Below are 24567 nucleotides of genomic sequence, written 5' to 3'. Positions count from 1 at the left end.
GGAAATAAAATCAGAGAGTTAAAACAGGCTGAAACAGCAAATTACTTACATCTATCAGTGCAACAAGACCACCAATGAAGGCGAGAAGATAAAAGGCAAATCTCCAGCTATGAAAGAACAAAAGGGTCAAGGTTTAGTTTAGTTAGTACGGTCCAGTTATTCGCTGCTGGTAGATGCTGTAACAGCACCATTATGGGGTCTTTTTTCCATTTATGGTCATTCTGAAGAAAAGCTGTGTATATAAATGTTCTTCAAGTACTGTAACATAAAAAGACAAATATTTCATTATATTACAAGTTAGTGATGCACCGAAATTGATAACTGAAAGTATTTGGCTGAAAATTAATTCTTGGTTTCAGAAAAAACTGTTTTGGAGGGCCGAAATCATTCACTGAAATGATGACGTTTACAGTTTTTTACAATCACTATGACCAATTTCCAGAAGCTCAATAATTAACCCTAGAGAGCAGCAGTTTGATAAATATAAGCATTATATTACATATTTATTATATTTTGACAACCTGTTGTCTTGATTTTTGAAAAACTCCATCATGGAGTTATTATAGCCACCATTCAAATGATTAACAACGAATTGGAGGAGAAACATAATTATATCATTAAAAAGTTTATATAAAAACCGCCTTATATGAGATCTAAAGTGACCCTATTATGTTACTTTAAAGGTTCCTAATTTTGTTTTGGAGGGCTCCTACATCAGGTTTACATGCATCCAAGGTCAAAAAACATCACCTCATTTCTCAAAGAGTCTGAAAACTTTTAGTTTGAACTATTCATTCTCCCATTCTGTTGTGATTGGTCTACCGCTTACAGCGAATTTCAGAAACTAAACGCCTATTACCATATTTGAATTTCAGCTTCCTCAGAGCTTGATACACAGTGATGCGAACAGTAAAGATGATGTCGGTTTTTCAGTATCAATTCCAGCTCGAGTCCTCATCCTTGCGGAGTACATCAAAGTGCAACAGCATATTCTCGACATGTCGACAACGCGAATCAAACTCTTCCGGGCCTCAGCTAAAACTACAGTGTTTGGGGGCGGGTCAAAGTAGACGTGAAAACTTCAGTTTCAGTGTTTCTGTAAAAATAAAATCCACTAATTCTATTTTTTCACCACTATTTGATCAGTGACATTATTCAGGGTGGTCCCGCACTATAGAGATGAATGGAAATGCTACACAAAGAGAACCCCCTTAGTTACTATGCACATCCTGAATTCATAGTTTCTAGCCATAGAATTCAATACATTAGGCTTTAAAACCTGAGATGGGTGTGTCAAAAAAATGCGCAGTGCTGTGGGCCTCCGGGACCAGGACTGAAAACCACTGCATGTGAAAGAGCCTTTAAAAGTTTTACTAAACATATGAATAATTGAATAAGTGCCAAACACTAGCGGGAACACCTCAGAAGAGAGTCGCCTTTTATACAGAATTGACTCAAGCTTACACACGGGCAGTTCACTTACAGAAATTACTTTTAATAAACCTGCCTGTAATCTCACACATTAGCAGCTAAAGCTCATCTTATTGTAAATGGTCCATGTTAACAGGACTATAGAAAGTGCATGTGTTGGTGTGTTTTTACCTGGCCTCACAAAACTTCTTGAGAAGGTTGGGTCTGTCTTGATTCCTGCGCCGCCTGAACCAGCACTGGACCTGTCGCTCTGTCCATCCCGTCTGCTTGCACAGTTTCTCAACTGAACTCTGGATGGTAAAAAACAAATGATAACTGTTGTAGTAGTGTGGGGCAATTTGTGAATAATTTATCTAAGTGCAGTTAGAAGTGTACGCACCTGTGGGGGGTTTTTAGTTGTGTTGCAAAAGTAGGACTCCAGTGTTAGGTTGTGTGTAACTCGCCTTCTGACCATTTCCTTAATGCCCAACAGAGAGGCTACTGGTGTAGCAACATATCTGAACATACAGGGACATTTTTTGAAAAGAAATTAATACGTTTATTCTGCAAGGATGCATTAAATTGATACAAAAGGATGATGGAGGGAGGAGCCAGGAAGGGGATGAAGGCAGGAGGGAACATATAGCATAGCCTAGATGAAGGCCCACGGCAGAACTGATGGTGTGAGGAGCCAAGGTGGAGTCAGAAATCCGACCACCAGCGGTGAAGCCAGAAGAGTTGGAAACCTGGGTGGAGCCGAGGAGACACAGAGACCGGGCGACATCATAGGTCCTGGAGGCCGAGGCGAAGCCAGGGTGCTGGAGGACTAAAGGTCCTTGCAGACTAAAAGAATATAAATATTATATTCGCATATAATAAATACGACCTCACGTTGTGTCAATCACGTTTACACACTACCTTGGAAACTTTCGACGGCCATAAAAAAAAATCGGATTGGGTTAGATTTTTAGCGTTTTTCGCAACTGTAGCAAAGCATTTTGAGAGGTGTTTTGACAATTCAAAGCCACTGAATGACGAATATGAAAAAACGCATACGAAAATTTCGGACTCAGTGTGCAAGGACCTTAAAGGTCCCATGACATGCTACTTTTTGTAGGCTTTAATATAGGCCTTAGTGGTCCTTAATAGTACTGTATCTGAAATCTCTTTCCAAAAATTCAGCCTCGGTGCAGAATTATAGCCACTACAAGCCAGTCCCAGAATGAGCTTCCTTCAGACGGGCCGTTTCGGTGTCAGTAGCTTTAAATACTAATGAGGAGGAGAAAGGCGGCGCAAGGTGGAGGGTGGGTGTGGCCTTGACCATCTTGCGCAACGGTACCATGCATATTTGTTTATGTTGGATATATTGCAATGGCACGAAGACACGCAGTCGTTCAAGCATTTCAGTTTGACCCAGAATCTGATCCAGATGGAGAAGCAACGGATGAAGAAGTTGCAACTCAGCGGCTCCAGCAGGACGTTTCCGAATGGTTAGTTTAAAATATTATGTCTGGATACGGTACTTTATTCGGATGGTTTACAGTTATCATCATGTAGCTAACGCGAACCTACTGTTGCCTTTTCATGAGAGATCTGTAACGTCTGTAATTTATCTTATTACAATTACATCAAGCTCTGCGATCTTGAAATGTGGATATCGCGCGCGCCATATAACCAACAGGAAAACGGTTATCCAAATAACAAAGAAATGTACAACACTCGCGTTACAGTATGTGTAACTTGATGCTATATACCTTTACATTAGCGCAAGTAACTGCATAACTGCATAGCTAATGTGACAGCCACATTCGTGTAAGAAGCTAGGTAACCATAAACAGTAAAGCAACATACTTATATATAATTTGTTGACTTACTTGTCCGACGTTCAGCAAGCCCAGCTCTGTATTGACCATTCGATGTTCATTTGTACATCCAATTATTGAGCAATTATTATGCTACGCTCGCTCAAAAGCCATGATATCTCTCGTGGACAAACTAAAATCGTTATCATTTTCTCATGGGTGAGAAATATTCTCTGGGCGGGCAAAGCAGAGAAAGGGGAGGTAACATTTCTCCTTATGACGTCATAAGGAGGAGATTCAAGATCAGCCCGGTTGAGCTTCCATTTTCTCAAAGGCAGAGAAAAATAGCAAAAGCTCGATTTACACCGATTAAAATTTTTTAGAAACTTGGGGACCATATACAGGCTAGGGGAACTCATATTAATGTTAAAAAACCTCAGAAAGTGGAAATTTCATGTCATGGGACCTTTAAGGTGGAGCCAAACAGAGCCGGAGGGGTGGAGGGACGAGGCGCAACCAAAGACCCGGAAGTCCGTGGCGTAGACAGAGCAGGAGACCTTGGAAAAAACTCCAATTCTTCACACAGCTCACCCTCAGTGGCGGGAATATAGGTGGGGCTCCACATCATGCCCATAAACTACACTAACACACTCTCTGGGTCAGAAATTGATGCCGGCTCACACACCTTGTCAGACTTTTTTGTTGAACTCGGTCTCCAGGACGAGGATGGGCTCAGGCATGGGCTTTGTGGCGGGCTAAAGCTCCAGGTCTGTAGTGGGCTCTGGCTCTAGGTCCGTGGAGGATTTGGGTTATGGCCTGGGGAGGACTGGAATAGACAAATGCAATCGGGAAAGGGGCTGGATAGTCGAGCACATTCCTCGCCCATTTCCTCCACAACAAAATCAGAACCATCCAGCCAGAGAATATAATTGGTGTACTGGGCTACTGATGTGCTATCATTTCCCGGCGATAGGAAGACATACAGATGGTTATCCAGCCTTTCCCTAAAACATGCTTTGAGTATGTGTCTCCTCCAAAAATTCCTCCACATACCTTTCCAGGGGACAACCATTTAAATTGTAATAATTTTGTAAGATATTCCTGTTTTTGCTGTATTTTCATCAAATAAATGCAGCCATGGTGAGCATCTTTCAAAACATAAAATAATCGTACCCACTCTAAACCTTTGACTGGTAGAGTAGTATCTGCGTATAGAACATTTTATTATCCATATTTATCATCTATGGATCATTGTTGTATGTATTCCATTTATTGTACTTTCTTTTACAGGCCTGTTTTATTTATTTCATGCACTGTTTTCTGTTGCTCCTGTCTTCTTGTTTTTTTGTGACTGTATTTTAAATGACATTGCTTTTTTGAAACGAATTGGTAAATTTGACCCTTTGGACCCTTATTTGATTATTAGTTAGAATTTTAGAGAGCTGCTTCGCAGATTATATATTTCTGTGCATTTTAGTGCATTGATTCTTATTCAGCCTCTTATTCCTTATCTTTGATACTCACGGTAATAAAAAAGAATTACAGGATAAATGAGAAAGAAAACGAGATGAAAGAAAAAACAGCTTTGAGAGAGAGAGAGAGAGAGAGGGGTGGGAGAGTAAAATGAAGGGAGTGACGCAGGGAGAGAAGACATTAAAGAAAAAGCATGTCGACAGAAATAGAACCGAAGACCTATTTATAAGCATGCCAGACAGAGGCCGAGAGAGAGAAAAAGACAAAGCTTATTCAATAACTGAGAAAAACTGAGAAAACAGAGAGGAAAAGAAAGATGAGTGTAGTGATGTAGCTTTGGACCCACCTCTCATAGACCTGTCGTATAGCCATAAACAGGATGGCGATTGGCAATGCCACCCACAAATCCCGTGCCTTCGCATAGACCCGCCCATCACGGTCCTCCAGGTCAGCCCATCCCAAACCCTCTGGGAACCACAGATGCTCCTGCCAGAATACTTCACTCAACCACTGCAACATACTGCTGAACACAAAGACACAAATATGATGATGATGAGTCTATCTGTACGTCTGTCTGTCTGTCAATCCATCCAATTATCCATCCATCCATCCATCCATCCATCCATCCATCCATCCATCCATCCATCCATCCATCCATCCATCCATCATCCATTCAAAACGGCCTTGGAAAAAGTGGGGCCTAGTGTCAAAAAGGTTGAGAACCCCAGCTCTAGATATGGCTCAGGTCTCAGTGGGACCTTTTTCACCCATTTTTTGCTACAGCAAGTGAAAATAGAGCATTTGTGTCTGGAGCAGAAACACTGCAGGATGGCAAACACATTGAACATTGTTTGTTCTAAACCTCTAACCCTCAGTTTGAGCAAAAATAGCAGTGTTGCCTTTGCAAACACAACTGTGTTATAAAATCTGATATAGGTACATGTACTGGACCATGTTAAACAGTGACATATGACATATGTTCATACAATGCTGTTTTAAAACATCTTTTAATGTTTTTGGCTCCTAGACAACTATACTGATGGATTTACACTCGCCTTACACAGATCATCAGATAATGACAGATCACAGGCCTCAAGTGGGTGGAGTGACTGGTTAAGTTACAACCTCAGAAGAGACCACAGTTGATCTATAACCTAAATGCTGAGTTAGAATGGTTATTTTTGTCATTTTAAATAGGAAGAGCATGTGTTCTGTATGGCATTACAGGGCAGGGGTCTTGAAATCAGACTGAGGCAGATGTGATGTGATGTGTGTGATCTGCCCAGATGTACCTGAGGTTTGTGTGATGTGGTGGTGACTGGTGGACTAATTATTACTAGCGCTAGCTGGAAACATGACCAAAGGGGGAAAACTCTATTCAACATGTGAATGTGTGATTTCTGCCACTGCTTTTGTTTTTACAATAAGCATGTGGCTTAATTTTCAAAGTTACATTTAAAATCCACCTGTGCTTCTGAATGAACATGATGCTTCTGGCTATTACTCATATTAAGGGTTAATAATTTTTCACAAGCTCAAATAGAAAGTTTTAAAGTTCAGTGTGTGCGTCATCCTGCAGCGTTTGTGCTCCAGACATGAACAATCCTCACATCAAACGGCTACAGTCTGAGCTTCAACCACAGACTATGTTAACACGCATACCCCCGGTTTCACAGACAAGGCTTAAGTCTCAGACTAAAATGCATGTTTGAGGTGTTTTAACTGAAAGCAACTTGCACTAGCATAACTTAAAACATGTCAGTGTCATTGTTTTGTCTACTAAAATGTGTTAATTGAACTAAGGCCTACTTCCTGGCCATAGTCAAATTAAAAACTAAAACTGAAACTACATGGTGACTGTGCATTTAATGTTTTACGTATTCCAGGGCTAGGCCTGAATCTGCACTCAATGGCTTTACAACACAGAGAACTAAGATGGAGAACGCAGAGTGGAAGGATGTGGTCACTGATGCAACTGACTGAAGCACTGGAAGATTGTAAAAGACGTAGCATGGGAGGATTAGTTGTTTCTGAAAACACAAAACTTTGCAGGTTTGAAGTGTCATAGTAACAGACCACTCAGTCAGGAAAATGCATGGACCAATGCATTAAAAAACAACCTATCTCACACATACATGATGTAATAGTGCAGCAGTTTATGGGAAGGATTACACAGTCGACAGCAAAGAAATGATTGGGAAATGTGCATTTGTAGTCCGAATGAGGAAATAACTCAGCAGCAAACGTAGTACTTGATGACGTCTCATGGCAATCACACGAATTAGTTCTTCCTCAGAAATGCTCAATATAGCAGCCTGGTTTCTTCCTGATGTTCAATTCAATTCAATTCAATTCACATTTATTTGTATAGTGCTTTTCACAATACACATTGTTTCAAAGCAGCTTTACAGAAAATGCATGAGTCCACATTACAATTTAGAGTGATCTATCATCAGAGGTAACTATGTATTTCAGAAATGTACATATACAAATCACAGTTAGCTGTACTAATTTAAACAATGTAATAATTTAAGGCAGAAGCAATGAGCACACTGAAGTAATGAATACTTGTTTGTTAACATAAATGATTATGTCATAAAGAAAATTGTAGCATCGGTGCATGTTGATTCAGAGTTTGCGTCATCTGAAGTCCTCGCAGGAGTTGGCGCCGTCTGATAGATTGATGAAATCTGAGAATCTGACCATCTATTGCACAAATACACTGAAAAGCATCGGCTGGCAACTTCTGAAATTTGGGGTCCACAGGTTTTAACCAGACCAAGAGTATATTTTAGTTTACCACAAATGCTTGCCAGTACATTTGGCAGTACCATATTTCAAAGAAGATTTAAGTATTTTATCCATCGATATCATTTAAGTACATATAAGCCTGGTTTCAGGATTAGACATCAGTTCAGTTAGGATATTTAAATAGCTTTAATAAAAGTACCTTAGGATATTTAAAACATATTTTAAGATATGCCAGTGCAAGTTGCTTTCAGTTAAAACAGCTCAAACATGCATTTTGGTCTGGGACTAGACTTAAGCTTTGTCTGTGAAACCAGTGGATAAAGACTAACTTAAGTGTGATTTTCTTTTTCTTTTTTACTCACTCAAGTTCGCACTTAAACCTGTCACTTTCTTACAATCGACCGCAAGCTCTTATTCGTTTTTGAGTGCCACTCCCACATTCCAAAAACCAATCACCAACCAATGGAATCAATCAAGGAGGTTAAGCATTGTCTATTTCTAATGGACATTATCAATCACCAGAGCAGTAAACGACATGTGACTGATCACTCTATACTAGAGCTCCATGTACCGTACAGCTGAAGTGCACAGAGACACTGATCTGTGTTTCACTGAGAGTGTTTCCTCTCGCTGACCCCTCTGAGAGGACAAGCTCAACCAGATGTGGCCTTCATTGTTATTCTCCACTCACACAATCCATCACAGAAAAATAACACGACACCACTCAGGAGATGAGGAATGAATTCAGACAAACGTGATGGGATTAAACATAATTAATTTAAGAAAATTAGTCTTGAATTGTTAATGAGTTTCCAAATGTTTGGTCAAACTGCTAGAACAGACACATAAAGGAAAAAAGCTTGTCGAAGAATCCCCTCAGATTAGGTGAGTATAGGGCAACTGCTCATTTAACTCGAGTCCAGCCGGTAGTATGTCTAAGGCTCTGTTTACACATGGTATTAAGATGCGTTTTTGGTCGATCGGATCACAAGTAGACGACGGAGACACATTTCCGTTTACACCTGGTGTTTTTTTAATCTGTTATGTCCTCTTCCGATCACTTCTGTCCTGATAGGGGAGGGTCTATTGGGGGGTAAATGTATGGACTTTTTCAGATCTTTCGATCTAATGGACAAAATAAATTCATGCAATTGAACACGCCCGGAGACGACGGAAAAACAAACGGAGAGCAGCAGCTTTTGTTTCTGCTCTGACAGCCGCAACGCTGTGCTTGGTATGTTTTTCATCTTCAAACCAAACTTGGGTCTTCAGCCAACAAAGTTTAAATCCCGTCTGGCTAGAGCTCTTCCCATAATGTTCACGCATCAGGTCAGTAGGCGGAGAGTAGACGGTCTTTTGCGGCTATTTGAACACATTTGACCACATGAGCTTCTTCTCTACGAAAGCAATCCGGTCAAATGCATTTTCTACCTCTGGAAGTGGTCGAAAGTGGACAAGCTCAAAACATTTTACACCTATATATAGATTCGTCCACTTGTGATCTGTTCTTCACATAAAACTACTTTGACTACTCCAAATACTTTTAAAGGTGCTTTTTGGAGATTGTAGGTTCATAAGTCACAATGAATTTTGCGTGTTCATAGGTTTTTCAAAACTTCTCACTTTTGTGTTCCACAACAGAAAATAACAACATACAAGTTTGGAATGATATTAGAGTGAATAAATGTACAGAGTTTTCACTTGGGTGAACTGTTCCTTTAAATCCCATGATTTACATTTAACAGATGACAGTTTTACAAAACAGAAGTTGAATCAGTGACATTGTAACACACTTCTGTTTTAAAGTTTAAGTGCTGTTTATGGCCAACACTGATAAAAATCCTGACACATTCAATCTCTCTCATCATCTCTAGGCTATTTAAGAACAGAACACTGTAATTAAATTTACTGTGCCTCACTTCAAATTATACCAGTAATGTGTAGCAGAGAGTGCCCTTGTGAAAAATAAGTGTGCTTAATTGTATTTAATGTGCACTTGTAGTGTACATCTGTAACGATCACCAGCTGGAGTGCCCTCGAGAGCCACCAGAGGGCGCTCCACAATAGACTATGATCACTTCCTCACAAACTACATTTCCCATAACTCACTGCCCGGACTCATCAGCACTCATCTCATTCACCTGTGTCTTATCACCTTGTTTCACTCACACCATAAATACCTGGTTTTCACATTCACTCAGTGCGAAGTCTTGTTGTACTGTTACTGCATTTCTGAGCGTTATTTACCCGTGTTTGATTCTTGTATTGCTGACCTTGGACTGTTTCACCGTTTCCTGATTGTTTCTCTGCCTGGCCTGACTTGGATTGTTTATTGGACTCTGATAATTGCTGCCTGCCCTGACCTCTGCCTGTTTTTCGGATGTTCTCTGTGTTTCCTCCATTGATCTGTTTGCTGTTGTTGACCCTGCCTGTACGACTACTCTGTAATAAAGCTGCATTTGGATCTTCTCCTTCGAGTCTCGGAGCAGTTCATAACAACATCAAATCTTAAAAGTACTTTTTTTTTTTTAATAACACTGTACTTACAGATGATATATTCAATAAATTAAAGGCCACTTAAAGAGATAGTTAAACATTTTCTTTTTTTCTTCTTTTTTTGTGTGCATTTAGCCCCGTTGTACCCTACATATCAATACAGAAAATATCTGGCACGCTTTCAATTCTCATTTTCCACAATACCAGTTGCGCTTTCTCGCTCTCTGATCTCTCCGACAGCGATTTGACACACAAACCCGCCTCCCCTGACTCACTCGTTTCATTTGCCCACAGATTAATATTGTTGCTGTTACAGGGTTTGAATTTCGACAAGGGATTGTGCGTATTGTGAATAATTTTACTCATTCCCGCAGATTCTCTGCTTACACCCATAGTGTGTGCACATAAAGCCGCCTACCAGTCTAAACTGATTTCTTTTTTGCTTCTTAAAGTCAAACACACACAAAATAATGTTAAAATGCTGGTCTTGGCAAGTATTCACATAAACACAGTCAGTTTTAAGTGAACATAAAGGGTTGAGATAGAAAACGCATGTGTAACAGTATAGTGGATCCGTGCATTAGCTCTTAAAGGGACAGCAGCCTAATAAACCTGCTGCCAAATTATGAGATAATATAAAAAAATATCTATATGGCCGTTTTTCCCCATGATATCGATGTCAAAATTGTGGCCAGTGAAAATGATGCGTGGCTAGTAACTTTGGAAAACCACTAGCCACAGTGGCTGTTGAGCAAAAAAAAAATCATGTCAAGCCCTGAGTGTACTTAAAGCTGCAGTGGGCAAGATTTTTTGGATCATATTCACTGAAACCGACACTATGCTCCGACAGAACAACATAAATCAGCCGGTTTTAGAAAAAAACCTGCACTTCTACCTCCACCTAGAGCAGGGGTGGGCAACTTCGGTCCTGGAGGGCCACTGTCCTACAGAGTTTAGCTCCAACCCTGAAAAAATCACCTGCCTGTAATTTTCTAGTAATCCTGAGGACCTTGATTAGCTTGTTCAGGTGTGTTTGATTAGGGTTGAAGCTAAACTCTGTAGGACAGTGGCCCTCCAGGACCGGAGTTGCCCACCCCTGACCTAGAGCCTGTTATTTGTTTAGCAAAAATCCACTGCTCCCGGTTCTTCTGGTCCAATCAGCGCAGGGCTGTGTGAGATCTGACTGTCAATCACAGGTCGTGCACACGCCACAGATCCCCCCTTCGCGCACATTACAACATCACATGCACACGCCTGAAGTTCGCAGGTGTGTTGGATTACGAAGCGTGATGGCGGAGAGAAAATCTACTAACAAGCTTCCAATTCCTCGGTTAACAACCAGAGCTAGGAGGTCCAAAACAACCAAGGAAAAGAAAACACCTGTCGAAAATCTGGTGCGCGCACTGACGAGCACGAACTCGATGGGAGGGTGCTCGCTGGTAGTGGGGGAGGGGCATGAGAGTTGTAAACATTCAACATTTTGGCTAAATCCCCTCAATCTGCCAGACTTGCCGACTGCAGCTTTAAAGAGAGTACACTTTCATGACTGTTTAACACACTTAAGTACATTTTTAAAAGTGCACTTTGAAATAATTTCAAATTAAAAGTTTTACTTTAAAGTACTGTAGGGTTGAAAATAATCAAAGATATTTGAAAATGAACAAAGACATTTGCTTTAGTTTTCAACCCTCTCTTTCTTACCCCAAGGGCCATTTGTAATTCCTAAAGACACAGAGGTGCTGATAGTGAGCAAGGCCACCTAGATCAGGGGTCAACTTTAGTACAGTGGGGGAAGTTGTCATTTTCTGATTGGTGAGTTTGAATGTCTCACAGTTGGGTTACAGTCACATGCTCAAGGAAGGGATAAAATAATATTGCAACTGTTGCTCTGTCTCTTCTTTTTCGCTGGCTCTTCTTGTCTCTGGTCTCTTCTTTTCCTCTGGGTCCCTTTCTTGGGTCACTCTTTCTTTGCCTTCTTTTTTCTTTGTCTCTTTCTCTCTCTCTTTCTCTCTGTCCCTTCCCATCTCTCAGGTAACATTAAACATATGCTGGGTACAATTCATGGTATACGTTTTTATCATCTCATCTATTTTGTAAGTATTTTAAGTGTAACCATAACCATATTGTCATTAAACCCAAAAGCTTTTGATTCAGTATTAAAGGGATACTTCACCTCTGGAGAGATGAATGTGTATTTAAAATAGGTAATTTATGTAGAAGAAATGTGAAATTATTTTTGAATTTGGAGCTTTCTAGACTGAGAAAAGCCAGAAAATTTATTTTTGGCTTATGTGGATGAAAGACAACAACTCCCAGAATGCACTTGCTTCTCACTCCCAAGCCACGCCTACCGGCAAGAGAGCGCAGTTGAAAACAACAAGGCTAGGCAACTAGTGAGTCTCCGTGACGAGTTATTTCGAGATCGCCCAAAATGTCCGGGATTCGGCTTTTGCGTTCTACAGTCGCCATTCATCATGTTTACTGTGGCGATGAGGACGAGGCTGAGGGCCGTGGGAGAACGGCGCGAGGTCGGGGGAGTGATTACTGATGAGCGAGACCCACCGGTCTCGTATCTTTCACGGAGGAGCGGGAATTTTCTTAGCAATGTTAAAACGCACATCAACCGATCACTTGTTTAGCGTTCATGTAAACACTACATTCAGATTCACCAATCGGAATGAATTCAGTTAGATTGAAACAAAAGGTGTGCATGTAAACAATGAATGGCGACTGCAGAAAGCAATAGCCGAATCCCGGACATTTTGGACGATCTCGATGGCCGGACATGTCCGGGAAAAAGAGGATGGTAACCCCTACTACTCAGGTTTCTCCTACTACTCAGCTTTCTCCACAGAACAAGAGCCTGCTAGCTTAGCTTCCAATAAAAGATGGCTGACACTGTGTGTACATTCTGTGAATCCCACCCTCTATGGGCAGGTTGAAAACATGCGGGACAGCTCCTCCTACTGGCTGTAGTCTTTAGCCTCTGGCCAAAAAATCCTCCGATGACGCAAAATGATGATTTTTGCGTCATCTGAGGATTTTTTCCAGACAAAAATACATCTCTCGTCTCAGGGGGATATGAGGGTAGAAAGCACGGTAATTCTAAAATACTACAGGTTTTTTATTAAATACAAAGCTTAATGCTAAATCCTGAAGTATCCCTTTAACTTTGATGTGCTACCTATTGCAATACAATATCATCACACTATAGCAACGCTCTCAAACATATTTTGCGATTGTAACTGCGCTTATTTCCGTCGCTGGTATAAGTTGCAGGGGGTGGTAATAAACAAGAAAGGTACAGTTTTCTACCATTTTGCTGATAAGTTACGTTTCTTTAGTCATTCGACAGTCCTGCAGCCTGAACCACTGTAGGAAACCCACCCTTACAGTACATTTTAAATCAAGTTTTCGTAATCTTTTGTTGTTCTTTAAAGAAGTAAATGTGTTGACTAAGATATAAAGCACATGTAAAGTACTTGATTATAATATCTACTGTAGTGTGCTATTCAATACTACATGTAAAGTTAATATATTTTAAAGTCCCCCTGTAGTCAATAATTGTTTCCCTTAAAACTTGTCTTTGATCACCAAAATGGCATAATTAAAAGTGTTTTCCTTGAAAAAAAAAAATATTCATGCCTTAAAATAGCTTGAATGTAACTCTACACCCTTGCCTCATTTAGTATACGCGGTTCTATGAATATTCATAATAGCCCCGCCTCCACTCACTCACTCCAGCTCAGAGATCCACTCGTTGACGTTGATCTGATTGGTTACAAGGTAGTTTGTGACGTCAGAAACACCAGCGATTTCAAACTGTGTTTTTGAGACTGTCTTTGGTTCACTGCATGGAGAAAATACTCAGCAATGGTGTTGACTTATGAATTTGCACATGGTTTGTCTTAAAGCATATTAAAAACACCACATAGAAATATAAACTTGATTTTCACCACAGGGGGACTTTAAATATACTAAATTCATAATTACAAATCTTGGAAATTTAAAGCTGCAGTCCGCAGTTTTTCCTCTTTGTCGCCATCTCTGTTCGAAATCTGCAATTGCAGTTATTCGCGGAATTATCAACTTTACGTGGGTTGTGCCTCGGCACGGCACAGCGCGGATGAATCCAATGTTTTGATGAGAATGTGTGGCTGTCAGTCACCGCGCCGGTGTGGATACTGTCATTCACAATCACAGATACTACTTTTTGGAAGTATAGATAAGACTTGCAGTCTCTTTTTTTCTCCGAAGTCCGAAGTCTTTCGCGTTTTACAACGGTTGAATCTCCAGTTTTCACTGGTGATTGTCGTTTGAACCTTTCTGGATCCGCCATCAAATTGATAAGTTTAATTATATCAAGTGCTGTGAGAAAAGGCTATAAATCTCCACCTCCAACATCCTCACACTCATAGCCTACTAGCCGAGACTCTTCTTTATGTGATCAGATGTGACGTAATGATGCAAAGACATGTTCAAATTTCCTGCGGAAATCCACCAGTAGCACTGGAATTAAAACATTATTACAAGCTTAACATTTTGAATCAAGCAGATAGTTTTGAACACTGGCTGGTTATGTACTTGCTCAAAAATTTATTTTGGATACATTTTAACCCAAAAAAAGCTACAGACTGCAGCTTTAATTAAATAAATGACATAAGCAAATAAATTATTGTCAGTATTCAGCAGTACACTTTATCCATATTTCAAAGACATTAGATGTAATTGTAAAAATACATATAAAGATATTCTAAAGTCTTACTTAAGTGGATAAAAAAAAGCACTCTAAAGTTCAGCTAATTGCATTTAAAATGAATTTAAACTATTTAAACTATAAAACATTTAATTGCAATTAACATGTGTCCGAAAGCATTACATTCAGATCAAGTATATTATTTCCGTAATAAGTACTCCACTTAAAAGTACACTATTTTTCACCAAGGTGTTTTTAGAAGTGAAATGCATCAATACTGCGGACATGCCACGTGTTTGATCAGATAACGTTCAGTTTAACGCTCTTGCTGTGTTGATTCAGAACTTGTGTTAATGCAAGCATTCCTTTTCAGCACAGTCAGACACAGATGTGAGGGTCAGACGCCCCGTCCCGCTCACGACAGCTCTGCTCCTGAACTCTCATTGGCTGCTCAGGTCATGTGACTCCACTCTGGCCATTCTCTGCTGAACCTATCAGTGCATTGTGTGTGTGTGTGTGTGTGTGTCTGTCTAGTAAGAGCATGAGGAAGTATGTAAAGCATTTTGTGTGGAACATGGTTTTGTTGAGTTCTGGAAACTCACGCAGACATCGGCGGAGTGTGTGTGTGTGTGTGTGTGTGTGTGTGTGTGAATGATACATTGTGTGTGTCTGTGTGTGTGTGTGATGATTCTCAGAGGTTTTTAAAACCTTAACAGAGCTGTCCATTGAGTTATCCAGCAAAGACTCCTTAGTCTATATATAGAGCACTAAAGATGCCTATGCCACGCGTTTGACTCATCAGACAATAGATAAGACTAGGTCAAATATGTTATAAATGATTTATTCAATAAGGTCAAATGCTCTGACACTGGCCGTCCTCTGAATTTACACTAACTGACTGAACAAGATTAAGATGAGCATTGAGCGTTGATTAGATTATCAGTTGATCTATAGATGAAGAATCAGAAGAACTCTGTTCCTCTCGCTAAGAAACACTCACAGGGCATACATTCAACCAAATCAATAAGAAGTATTAATCTGTAAAAGATAAATTAAATATCTTCAATTTTAAGACTACTCATTAAATCTCACGACTCTTGTAAATATACTTTTCTAAGCGATTATACTCATGATTTTGTGTGGCAAAGGAATAAAAAAGGTTTTAAAAAAAAAATCCCCCAGATTTCCACTGAAAGAGGGAGCTGAGTCATAGAGACCGGAAGACTTGAGGGTGGACTGTTTCAGACAGTAAAAAAACACCTAGCAACTCCATAGCAACATGTCAACAACCACTCAGAACATCATAGCAACCACATAGCAATGCCATGTGCTGCATCCCAATTCGCATACTATCCGTCCTAAATAGCATTCAAAATTACAATTAGTGTGTCCCGAATCATTGTAAGTTGAAATAAGTATTCCAAAAGATACTGGATGGTCTACTTTTTCCGGTTAGATACGAAGTGCAGATCCGTGCACACTCTAAAGGCTAATATTTCCCACAACCCATTGGGGTAATCAATTGGATGACGATTCGATTACTACTCTTTTAGTAACTACAAAAAACTACAAACATGGCGGATGTGCGAGTCTGATAAGTAGAGAGGTTTAGATAAAGGGGTTTGAGTGATTGATTAATAATCCGTTTATAACCTGACGAAAAGATATTTATTCAATGACATTATATTTCATCTGCAACAGCGTTGTGAACTTTTGCAAAGATACGTTTACATTCATTCACTTTTAAATGCATCATTATGCAAACACATGAGGAGAGTCTCCACATGAAAGACCCACGACTGGCAGATCAACGTGCTACTGCATTTCTCTCCGATATGGTAGGAAATTAAATTTTTGTTACCTAATAACAATTGCTCCCATCTTGTTACCTGATTATTGATTAATTTGCCCCACCTGTCCTCCCTGGTTGCCTGCTTTGTTTGCTCTCTCTAATTATTCTCCTTGTGTTTTCAGTCCTGTGCTGGTTCGTTGTCTAACCTTGTCTATTGTCACCTCTTGTTTTGTGTTCATGATTCCTGTCTTGTTTTCCCCCACAGGATAGTTTTTGTTTTATTTTATACTTAATAAATACCCATTGTTCTGCACTTGAATCCTCGCTACTTTCACCAACCCAAACCCTGACAGAACTAGGGATGCACTGTTATGAACATTTTGGCCGATACCGATAACCGATAATTCTTTATATTTGAAAGCCGATAACCGATATGTTGGTCTATAAATCTAAATTCTAATTTTTCTATAATTTTTGAGAGCCTGAATACAAAAACAAAAGTCTCATGTCCCATTCACACAATTATTATGATGTTCTCATTATACTTTTATGTAGCCTATATGACAGACTTGTTGCACTTAACTGCATTTTCCTTTTCAAAGTGATTCCAATCATATTTCAAGCAATTTAAAACTATCATGGCAAACACTAGTGCACATCTGAACTGTATCAGCTGTAGGAAATAACCCATTATTTATCGGCTTTAATATATCGGCCACATTTTCTTATAAACCGATAAACATTAAAAATGAACTTATATCGGCCGATGCCGATATGGTGGCCGATATATCGTGCATCCCTAGTTTAAACATTGGCAGGATGAATGTAACTAAGTGTTAAAGACGCAATTATGACCAAGTAGTACTGTATGTCCCAAAGCTTGCATACTCTTCTGCTACACACTCAAAAGTATGTATTTTTCGTCACAAAAACAGTATGTACTTATAGGGCATAGTAGAAGTATAGGCGAATTGGGACGCAGCACTGGAAACCACTCACAACAACACCTTTCCATCGAGGCCCTGGGTTTTGCACAGACCAGCACCACATCATTTGCTTCAGCAAAACAAAAACAATTACTATTGCAAGGAGAATTTGCATAATTATATTCCTGGCTCATTAACATCACTGTAATCCATGGAATCACAGCTGTTTCAACAAACTCGAGTGACGGACGAGACCAGGTGGAGGAGCTGTCAAATTTCCACCTGTTGAGGTTTTGCTTAGTAATGCTGAGGTGGTTTGTTTGTCATTCATGCCGGTCAATGATGAGCCAAGAACTGAACCCGAGTAAATTAATCAACAGCAGTATGTGCAGCCTGGTCAGTGTTTGTAAAGAGAGCAATAAATATTTGGGAGTCAAATGTCTATCACTGGTCTTGTGTAAACGCGTTTGTTGTGTGTAGTAATTACTTTGCCTGGTGAGGCTGTATAGCGGGGTGATTTCTGCTGATGATATGTCTGTTCAGGCAGCTGAACCAACACCAGTGTGTCTGTATAATAGCATGCCCACTGTCAATCAACTAAATCATCGGTTTCTAATTCTAGTCCACAAGGATCCCGTGTCAAAGAGTTCTTGCTCCTGTTCTGAAGTAGGGCCCAATGAAATCCATTTTATTTTGTCCCAAATTCCGTTTTTTCTTCTTCTTCAAATTCTGCTTTTATTTTTTTTTTACCAAATTCTCTGTTTTCTGTTTTAAGTTTTTCAGATTCCATTTTAATGGTTTAATTCAATTTTAATAATCACAAAAGCATGTCTAATTAATTGAATTCATAAAAACATCAAATTATTACATTTCCTTTTTATTTTATTTTATTCATTTCTATTAAGTGTGTTTTTCTGGCAGTCAAATGAAGGCATAAAACATTAATTTAATTTATCTTTTAATCATATGAATAAAAAAAAAACTTTTTTGTCAAAGTGCTGCACAACAGAGCTTTACTGTTAACATTAAAACATGGTAGAAAAATTTATTATTCCTTAAAAAATAGTTTTAACAATAATTTATATTATTATTATTATTATTAGTGTTAGGATTATAGCAAAATTCTACTGTACAACAGTAATATATTTCTGTCACAATTTCTTCAAGTTGAACCAAACTTTTATTTTGCTGGGTTGCCGTGAAGACCTCTGAGGAAATTTTGTGAGCTCAAAGACTAAACTAGTAGAACTACTTTAGAATAATAACACTGCACAGATATCTTTGGCTTCATTCACATTGCAAACCTCAGTACTCAAGTATGATTTATTGCTCAGATTTTGTTTGGCTGTTTACATAATTTTTTTTCAATGTGGCTAATATCAGATCAGAGTTTGAACTGATCATGGTCTCGAAACTGACACACAAGATGCACAAAAGATCAATAACGAGATGGAGCGCAGAATGCTATCATACAGACATAAACATGGAGGACACTGAAATCAGTGTTTATCTGAGTCACATATGAGTGGGGGAAAATCTGTGGTTTTGGGCCTCTTTTGCCTGCAGTCTGAACATGGCCTTTTTAAACTCTGAATACTCCTGTAATTGAATCAGACATTGTCAGTCCTCTCATTGTCAGTTTCATCGGTGGTCCCTATAAAGGCTGATGAGAAGACACTAAACTTTTCTACGTGCAGCTAAAATGACTTCACTAAATTCACCGATCTGACAGTTCTACCAGACAATCACTTTGCAATGTGTGTGCTAAGGAAATCCCACGGGGCAGAAAGCACAAAAAACATTTTAACACCACCAACCTCGTCAGACCTTTGAAGGCTTTTTCATATAAAAGAATATGAGCGGTTTTTAAAGTACTAAGACTGTCTGACAGAAAGAGAACGGGGCCATTTAGAAATTCAACTGTCGGTAACAAAGACATTGCAATGACAGCAAGAAACTAGGGCTGAGATTAATTGAATTCTATTTTCGATTTTGGCATCTAACGATTATGAAAATATGATAACCGAGGAGAAAAGATTATTGTGACACAATCCGTCTAGCGGACATTTCTTTCCTTCACAGTTTGCGCTTTTGTTCCTCCCTAAAAGCCCAAACTTAACGTCCAAATCAGCTAAATCAGAGATAGTTGTAAAATGAAGTATACTGCTGCTAAACCGCGGGACGTGCTTTATAATAAAAAGAGTTTGGTTACACTTTGTTTTAAGGCGTAATTATACCTTTAAAGGGGTGGTATAAAGCCCTTTTCACAAGATGTAAAATAAGTCTTTGATGTCCCCAGAGTCTGTATGTGAAGTTTTAGCTCAAAATACCCCACAGATATTTTTATACAGCATGTTAAAATTGTCACTTTTTGAGGGTAAGCAAAAACGCACCGTTTTGTGTCTGTTCCTTTAAATGCAAATGAGCTGCTGCTCCCGGCACAGGGGGCGGAGCTTCAAGAGCTCGTGTCCTTTTACCTAACACAGACACACACTAAAAATGTCAAAAACTTTTAGCCTTTTATGTTCAAACCAGAGTCAGACAATGATGGAGAGACTCATGTAGAATGCAACAGGACATTTCTGAATGGTTAGTTGATGAATTTATTTAGCTTATGTGTAGTATCTTCTAGTCATTGATTAGCATATTCTGTCTTGATAATCTATAAATCGCGTTCCGGGGGCGGGATTTATGTAAATTTTAGGGTTTGTGATGTCACTAACCCGAGAGGAATGTCGTGTAGTCCCTACTGTTTGTTGTCGTCCTTTCAACAATTTTTTTAAAAGAAAATCTCTCCCTTTGCTTTTAACTTTGAGCGTTGTAATTTTGCAGATGTTGTTTATGCTCAAACAGCAACATTACACACTAACTAAAGTTAGAAAAGTGAAATCATAATCAACCACCCCTTAAAGTACTCAGTAATATTAATTAACTACATGTACTTACTATGAGGTTAGGATTAGGGTTTGGGTGCATATGCATAATTTACTGTTATTACTATAGTATGTAGGCCTAACGTGTAACAAGGATACTGTAAAATAGTGACTGACATGACGTGAAGGCCAAGTATGGTAACCCATACTCAGAACTTGTCCTCTTCATTTAACCCATCCACACACATTAGGAGCAGTGAGTAGTGAGGACACACACACACACACACCAGGAGCAGGGGGCAACCATTTTTTGCTGCGACACCCAGGGAGCGATTGGGGGTTTGGTGTTTTGCACAGGGCCACTTCAGTCATTTCCAACCAGTATTGAGAATCAAACCTGCGACCTTCGGGTTACCAGTCTGAATCTCTTACCATTAGGCCACGACTGCCCCAAAGTGAAATAAAGTGTTACCAATAGTTATTAAAACTCTGAAATAACAAGACGGGACAACCAAAGTATGGTCAAAAATCCAGCATTGCTGATCACCAGCATGTACTTTCTCATCTCTTAGTTTTAATACTTAACATGCATTGTTGTTAAGAATAGCTAAATAAATAAATCATAATAATAAGTAATACTAAACAGAAGGCTTTAAATAGTCACGACTGATACTGCTTTCAGTTGTCAGTGATCAGCCCAAACAATCCTGATGGGAGCAACCCTTAACTTCATACAGCAAACCATCAAACCAGAGATGATGAATGGAAAGTTTAAAACAGCATCACTGGCTGTAGGAAAAAGTGTGTTAAACACATCTGAACATCTAACAGCAGATGTTCTCACATGAAGATGGAACATTGAGGGAGTGATTTTGCATTGCTCATTTGAGTATTAAAATCAGACTCATTTCAATGTGACTTTGAATTCATTTTAGTGCTTCACAAATCTTTTATAGCTCACGTTGTGCTTTTAAAATGGAAAACATTCAAGCCAAATAATGGCAGGCGTTTTCATTCAGAGCTGAAGTTGAACAGCTCTGGCACTGAGATTCCCACTGCATCTTCATAATGATGGGTTATTAGTAATAACACCTAGACAAGTGTTGGTGACACTTTACAATAAGGTCCAAATTATTAACATTAGTTAATGCATTAACAAAAAATACATTACAGTATTTATCGTCTCTTTGTTAACGTTGTTAATAAAAACACTGTTCATTGTTAGTTCATGCAGCTCAGGTCCATTAACTTTTGATTTTAATAATGTATTAGTAAATGTTGAAAAGTTCTCATGTTAACTAATGGAACCTTATTGTAAAGTGTAACCCACGGCTTTTTGTCATATTGAGAGCTTGGGAATGATGAGACTTAATGAAGACTTTTGCTGTTTAGCCTGTTTAAAGGCAAGATCCCATTGTGTGCCAACATGCCCAGCTATTGAGGGACGTTTGACTTTTTAAAAATGAACCTAGCATGAGAATTATTCTCTGGGGAAAAGTGTGACAACGGATCTCCTCTTTCTGTATTTGTCACTTCTAATCAGGTCAAAGGTATAAGAGCAGATGTTTAAAGATGTGATGTGTCATGCTGGCCTTTAGCTGATGGTTTATTAGTCACATAATTAGTCACATGTCTATTTAATTTGAGAAAGTTCCAATGTAAGATGAAATCTCCGTGTGCTGCAGCCTCATGAAGTGAGTGTTGGGTAAATGTTTCATAGCAGATGGACAGAAAGAGCTGACGAAAGGAAAACACATGGACTCTTGAACTGTGGTCCATCATACAATCCAGCTCAGTGGACATGAATGCACACACACACTTGCATGTGTCTATCTGGCTGTCTAAATGGGGATTCCCATTAAAGTCACCATGAAATCAAAATAGACAATTCGAATATTTTTATGGAATATTGCAGTAAATGTTTATCAAAATTCATGTCCTCTCGTAATCTTAATCAAAATAACTTCTTCCTCTTGCAGCGACATCTCTTGTCTTCTCTAATGACATGTTTACTGGCACGAGGGCGGGGCAACCTGTCACTCACATGAGATCCACCAATAGGAAACCACAACCATCCAATGAATTCCCCACGGACAAAATCAAGTTCCGCAAGACACCAGCACCCGCCATTTTTAAAAAGCTGTGTAAACGCACAGATTATAGCCTATATATTTACTCCAGAAACTAGCCTAACTCTACGAACATGAGAAACAGTGATAGATGGGCCTCTTAACCTTTACGCGGAGGAGATCAGGCTCTGGCGTTCTCAGCGCCGTCAAAATAAAAGTCACAACAAGCGCGGCTTACGTCACTTCAGAGTTCCTACTGGCTCATTGTCCTTCATGTCCTCTCGTAATCTTAATCAAAATAACTACTCCCTCTTGCAGCAACATCTCTTTTGATGTCCTTTTCAATGCAACCAGGAATACGTTCCTAGGGGAGCCATTAGTTCTCGATGAACCACTCGGGTGGCTCGTTCCTAGAACTAAGTTCCTAGAACTATCCAGTGCGAAAGCCCCTCTAAAGTCCTCCTGTAGTAAACAACTCCCCCTTTTTTTATTTTCCCACTAAATAGCAACAAACACCATCACAGAGATATGATGCAATGCCAAAAGTGATTAAATAAAGAGAACATTTGGTCAATGATTATATCATTAACTATGTACTTAAAAAAGAATAATAATATATATACCGGTATATATATATATATATATATTCACGTTGGGAGGGATATGGGTAAGGTTAGGAACGGGTTTGGTGGTATGGGTAAGGTTTAAGGTTTAAATTACATCTATAATTACACTGTTGACCTTTCCCTTAACACTTAACCCACGGGTTAAGGAAAAGGTCAACAGTGCAATTATAGATGTAATTACAGACATTAAATACAGCTGTGATTACATGCAGGTGTTTTTATTTTATTTATTTATTATAAATACAATGTAAAACATGTATGTGCACAATAAGAGCATTAAATACATTAATATAATATAGTATATTAATATAAAGTAGCTAACTTTTGAAAACGGGATTCAAAGTGCATGTTTTTGAAAACGATACTGTTATCGTCTCCATGTAAACTACAAAAACGTGATTTGAATTTGTGAAAACAGTGAAGTCATGCCTATTACGTGTTCAGCCTATAGGCACACGTGTTTCTTTACAAAGTGACATCGCCAACTACTGGCCTGACAGCAGAACACAGCATTTTTAGTTGTTTTCATGGATCACTGTGAAGGAGGATCGTTTTTCTCGCCTAATGAGTGAAAAAAAAAGTCCTAGCTGTGAAACCACATGATCTAAATTGGATGCCCTCGTTGGTATGACATCATGTAGGTAGGTGAGCGGGGCATGGATCAAACAGGAAGTTGACCCTGAAATGCATGAAGTGAGGAAAATGACGTAGGCCTAAGCTTTTGCCAGTTTTCATAATAAGGTCATAAAATTGTCATAGCTACTATTTTACACAAACCTTTGATGGAAACATTAATATGATGCACTACTGCAACAAAATCAGTAAAAATGTATTAATTTCATTTTTCTATTTTCAGAATTAGGTTGTTTTTATTTTGTCCCATCCACCAAAACACAGATAGGACAGCATGATTTTGGGTGATTGGGACAGTGCTCAAAGGCTTAGCTAATGAAGAAAATGATTAACCTTACAAAAGAGAACCATTGTGTATGCTCTGCTCTAAATTGGTGTTTCCCAACCATTTCAATTGTGCAACCCCTAATCAACCACAAAAATGTGGTTTAGGTTGCACCTAACTCTGAAAATAGAAACATAATAGTAAAACATTTGTTTATTTTGTTGCATTAATTCATCATATTCATGATTCCAACAAAGGTTTGTGCAGGTTAAATGTTTGTTTGTCAATTTATGGGTAATGGGGCCACCAAACCTTTCATTCAAATGTCACCACTCACCAAAAAAAAAAAAGAGAAGGAAATGAGCCAGTGGGTTTTTAGGTCAGTGTACTTTTTTTAAAAGTAATTTTAGACCTGAAACCTTTTTTTCTTATTCTTTTTTTTACTAGTTTACACTTTTCAATGACTTTTGGACTTATTTTACCTCAATTAGCCTACATGTGTTACATGTGTTCCTGTTCATATGGATAGAATATATTCAGTATTAAAGAAATGTATCATGTGTTGGGCTGATGTTTATGGCAATTTATGGCAAGAAACCTTACACAAGGCAGAAATTCAAAAACTGTACCAGTTATTTCACGTCTAGTTCACATTTACTTACAATTAATAGCTTTCTAAATGGGGACATTCCATAGACTTGTATTGTTTTTATATAGCCTACAGCTAGTATTTAAGGACGTAGTAAAAAAAATGT

General features: G+C 38.9%; 1 protein-coding gene across 2 annotated transcripts in view; it reads right to left on the bottom strand.

The window, feature by feature from the left end:
- The window catches only part of cers2b (ceramide synthase 2b), a 38296-nt gene that overhangs the window by 12994 nt on the left and 735 nt on the right, over positions 1–24567 (bottom strand). The window contains exons 2-5 of one of the 2 annotated variants that reach the window (XM_082150448.1): positions 5032–5208; positions 1811–1928; positions 1603–1721; positions 50–107 (exon numbers count right to left, since the gene is read on the bottom strand). In XM_082150448.1, coding sequence (XP_082006574.1) covers positions 50–107; positions 1603–1721; positions 1811–1928; positions 5032–5204 — 468 coding nt within the window. In that variant the 5' untranslated portion in view covers positions 5205–5208. The remainder of the gene's footprint in view (positions 1–49; positions 108–1602; positions 1722–1810; positions 1929–5031; positions 5209–24567) is intronic. The other variant, XM_082150449.1, reaches the window with a different exon arrangement.

Source organism: Leuciscus leuciscus (genome assembly GCF_965113295.1).
Source record: "Leuciscus leuciscus genome assembly, chromosome: 20".
Taxonomy (NCBI): Eukaryota; Metazoa; Chordata; class Actinopteri; order Cypriniformes; family Leuciscidae; genus Leuciscus; species Leuciscus leuciscus.
Note: the sequence above shows the minus strand (reverse complement) of the source record. Positions and strands in the feature narration are given on the sequence as shown.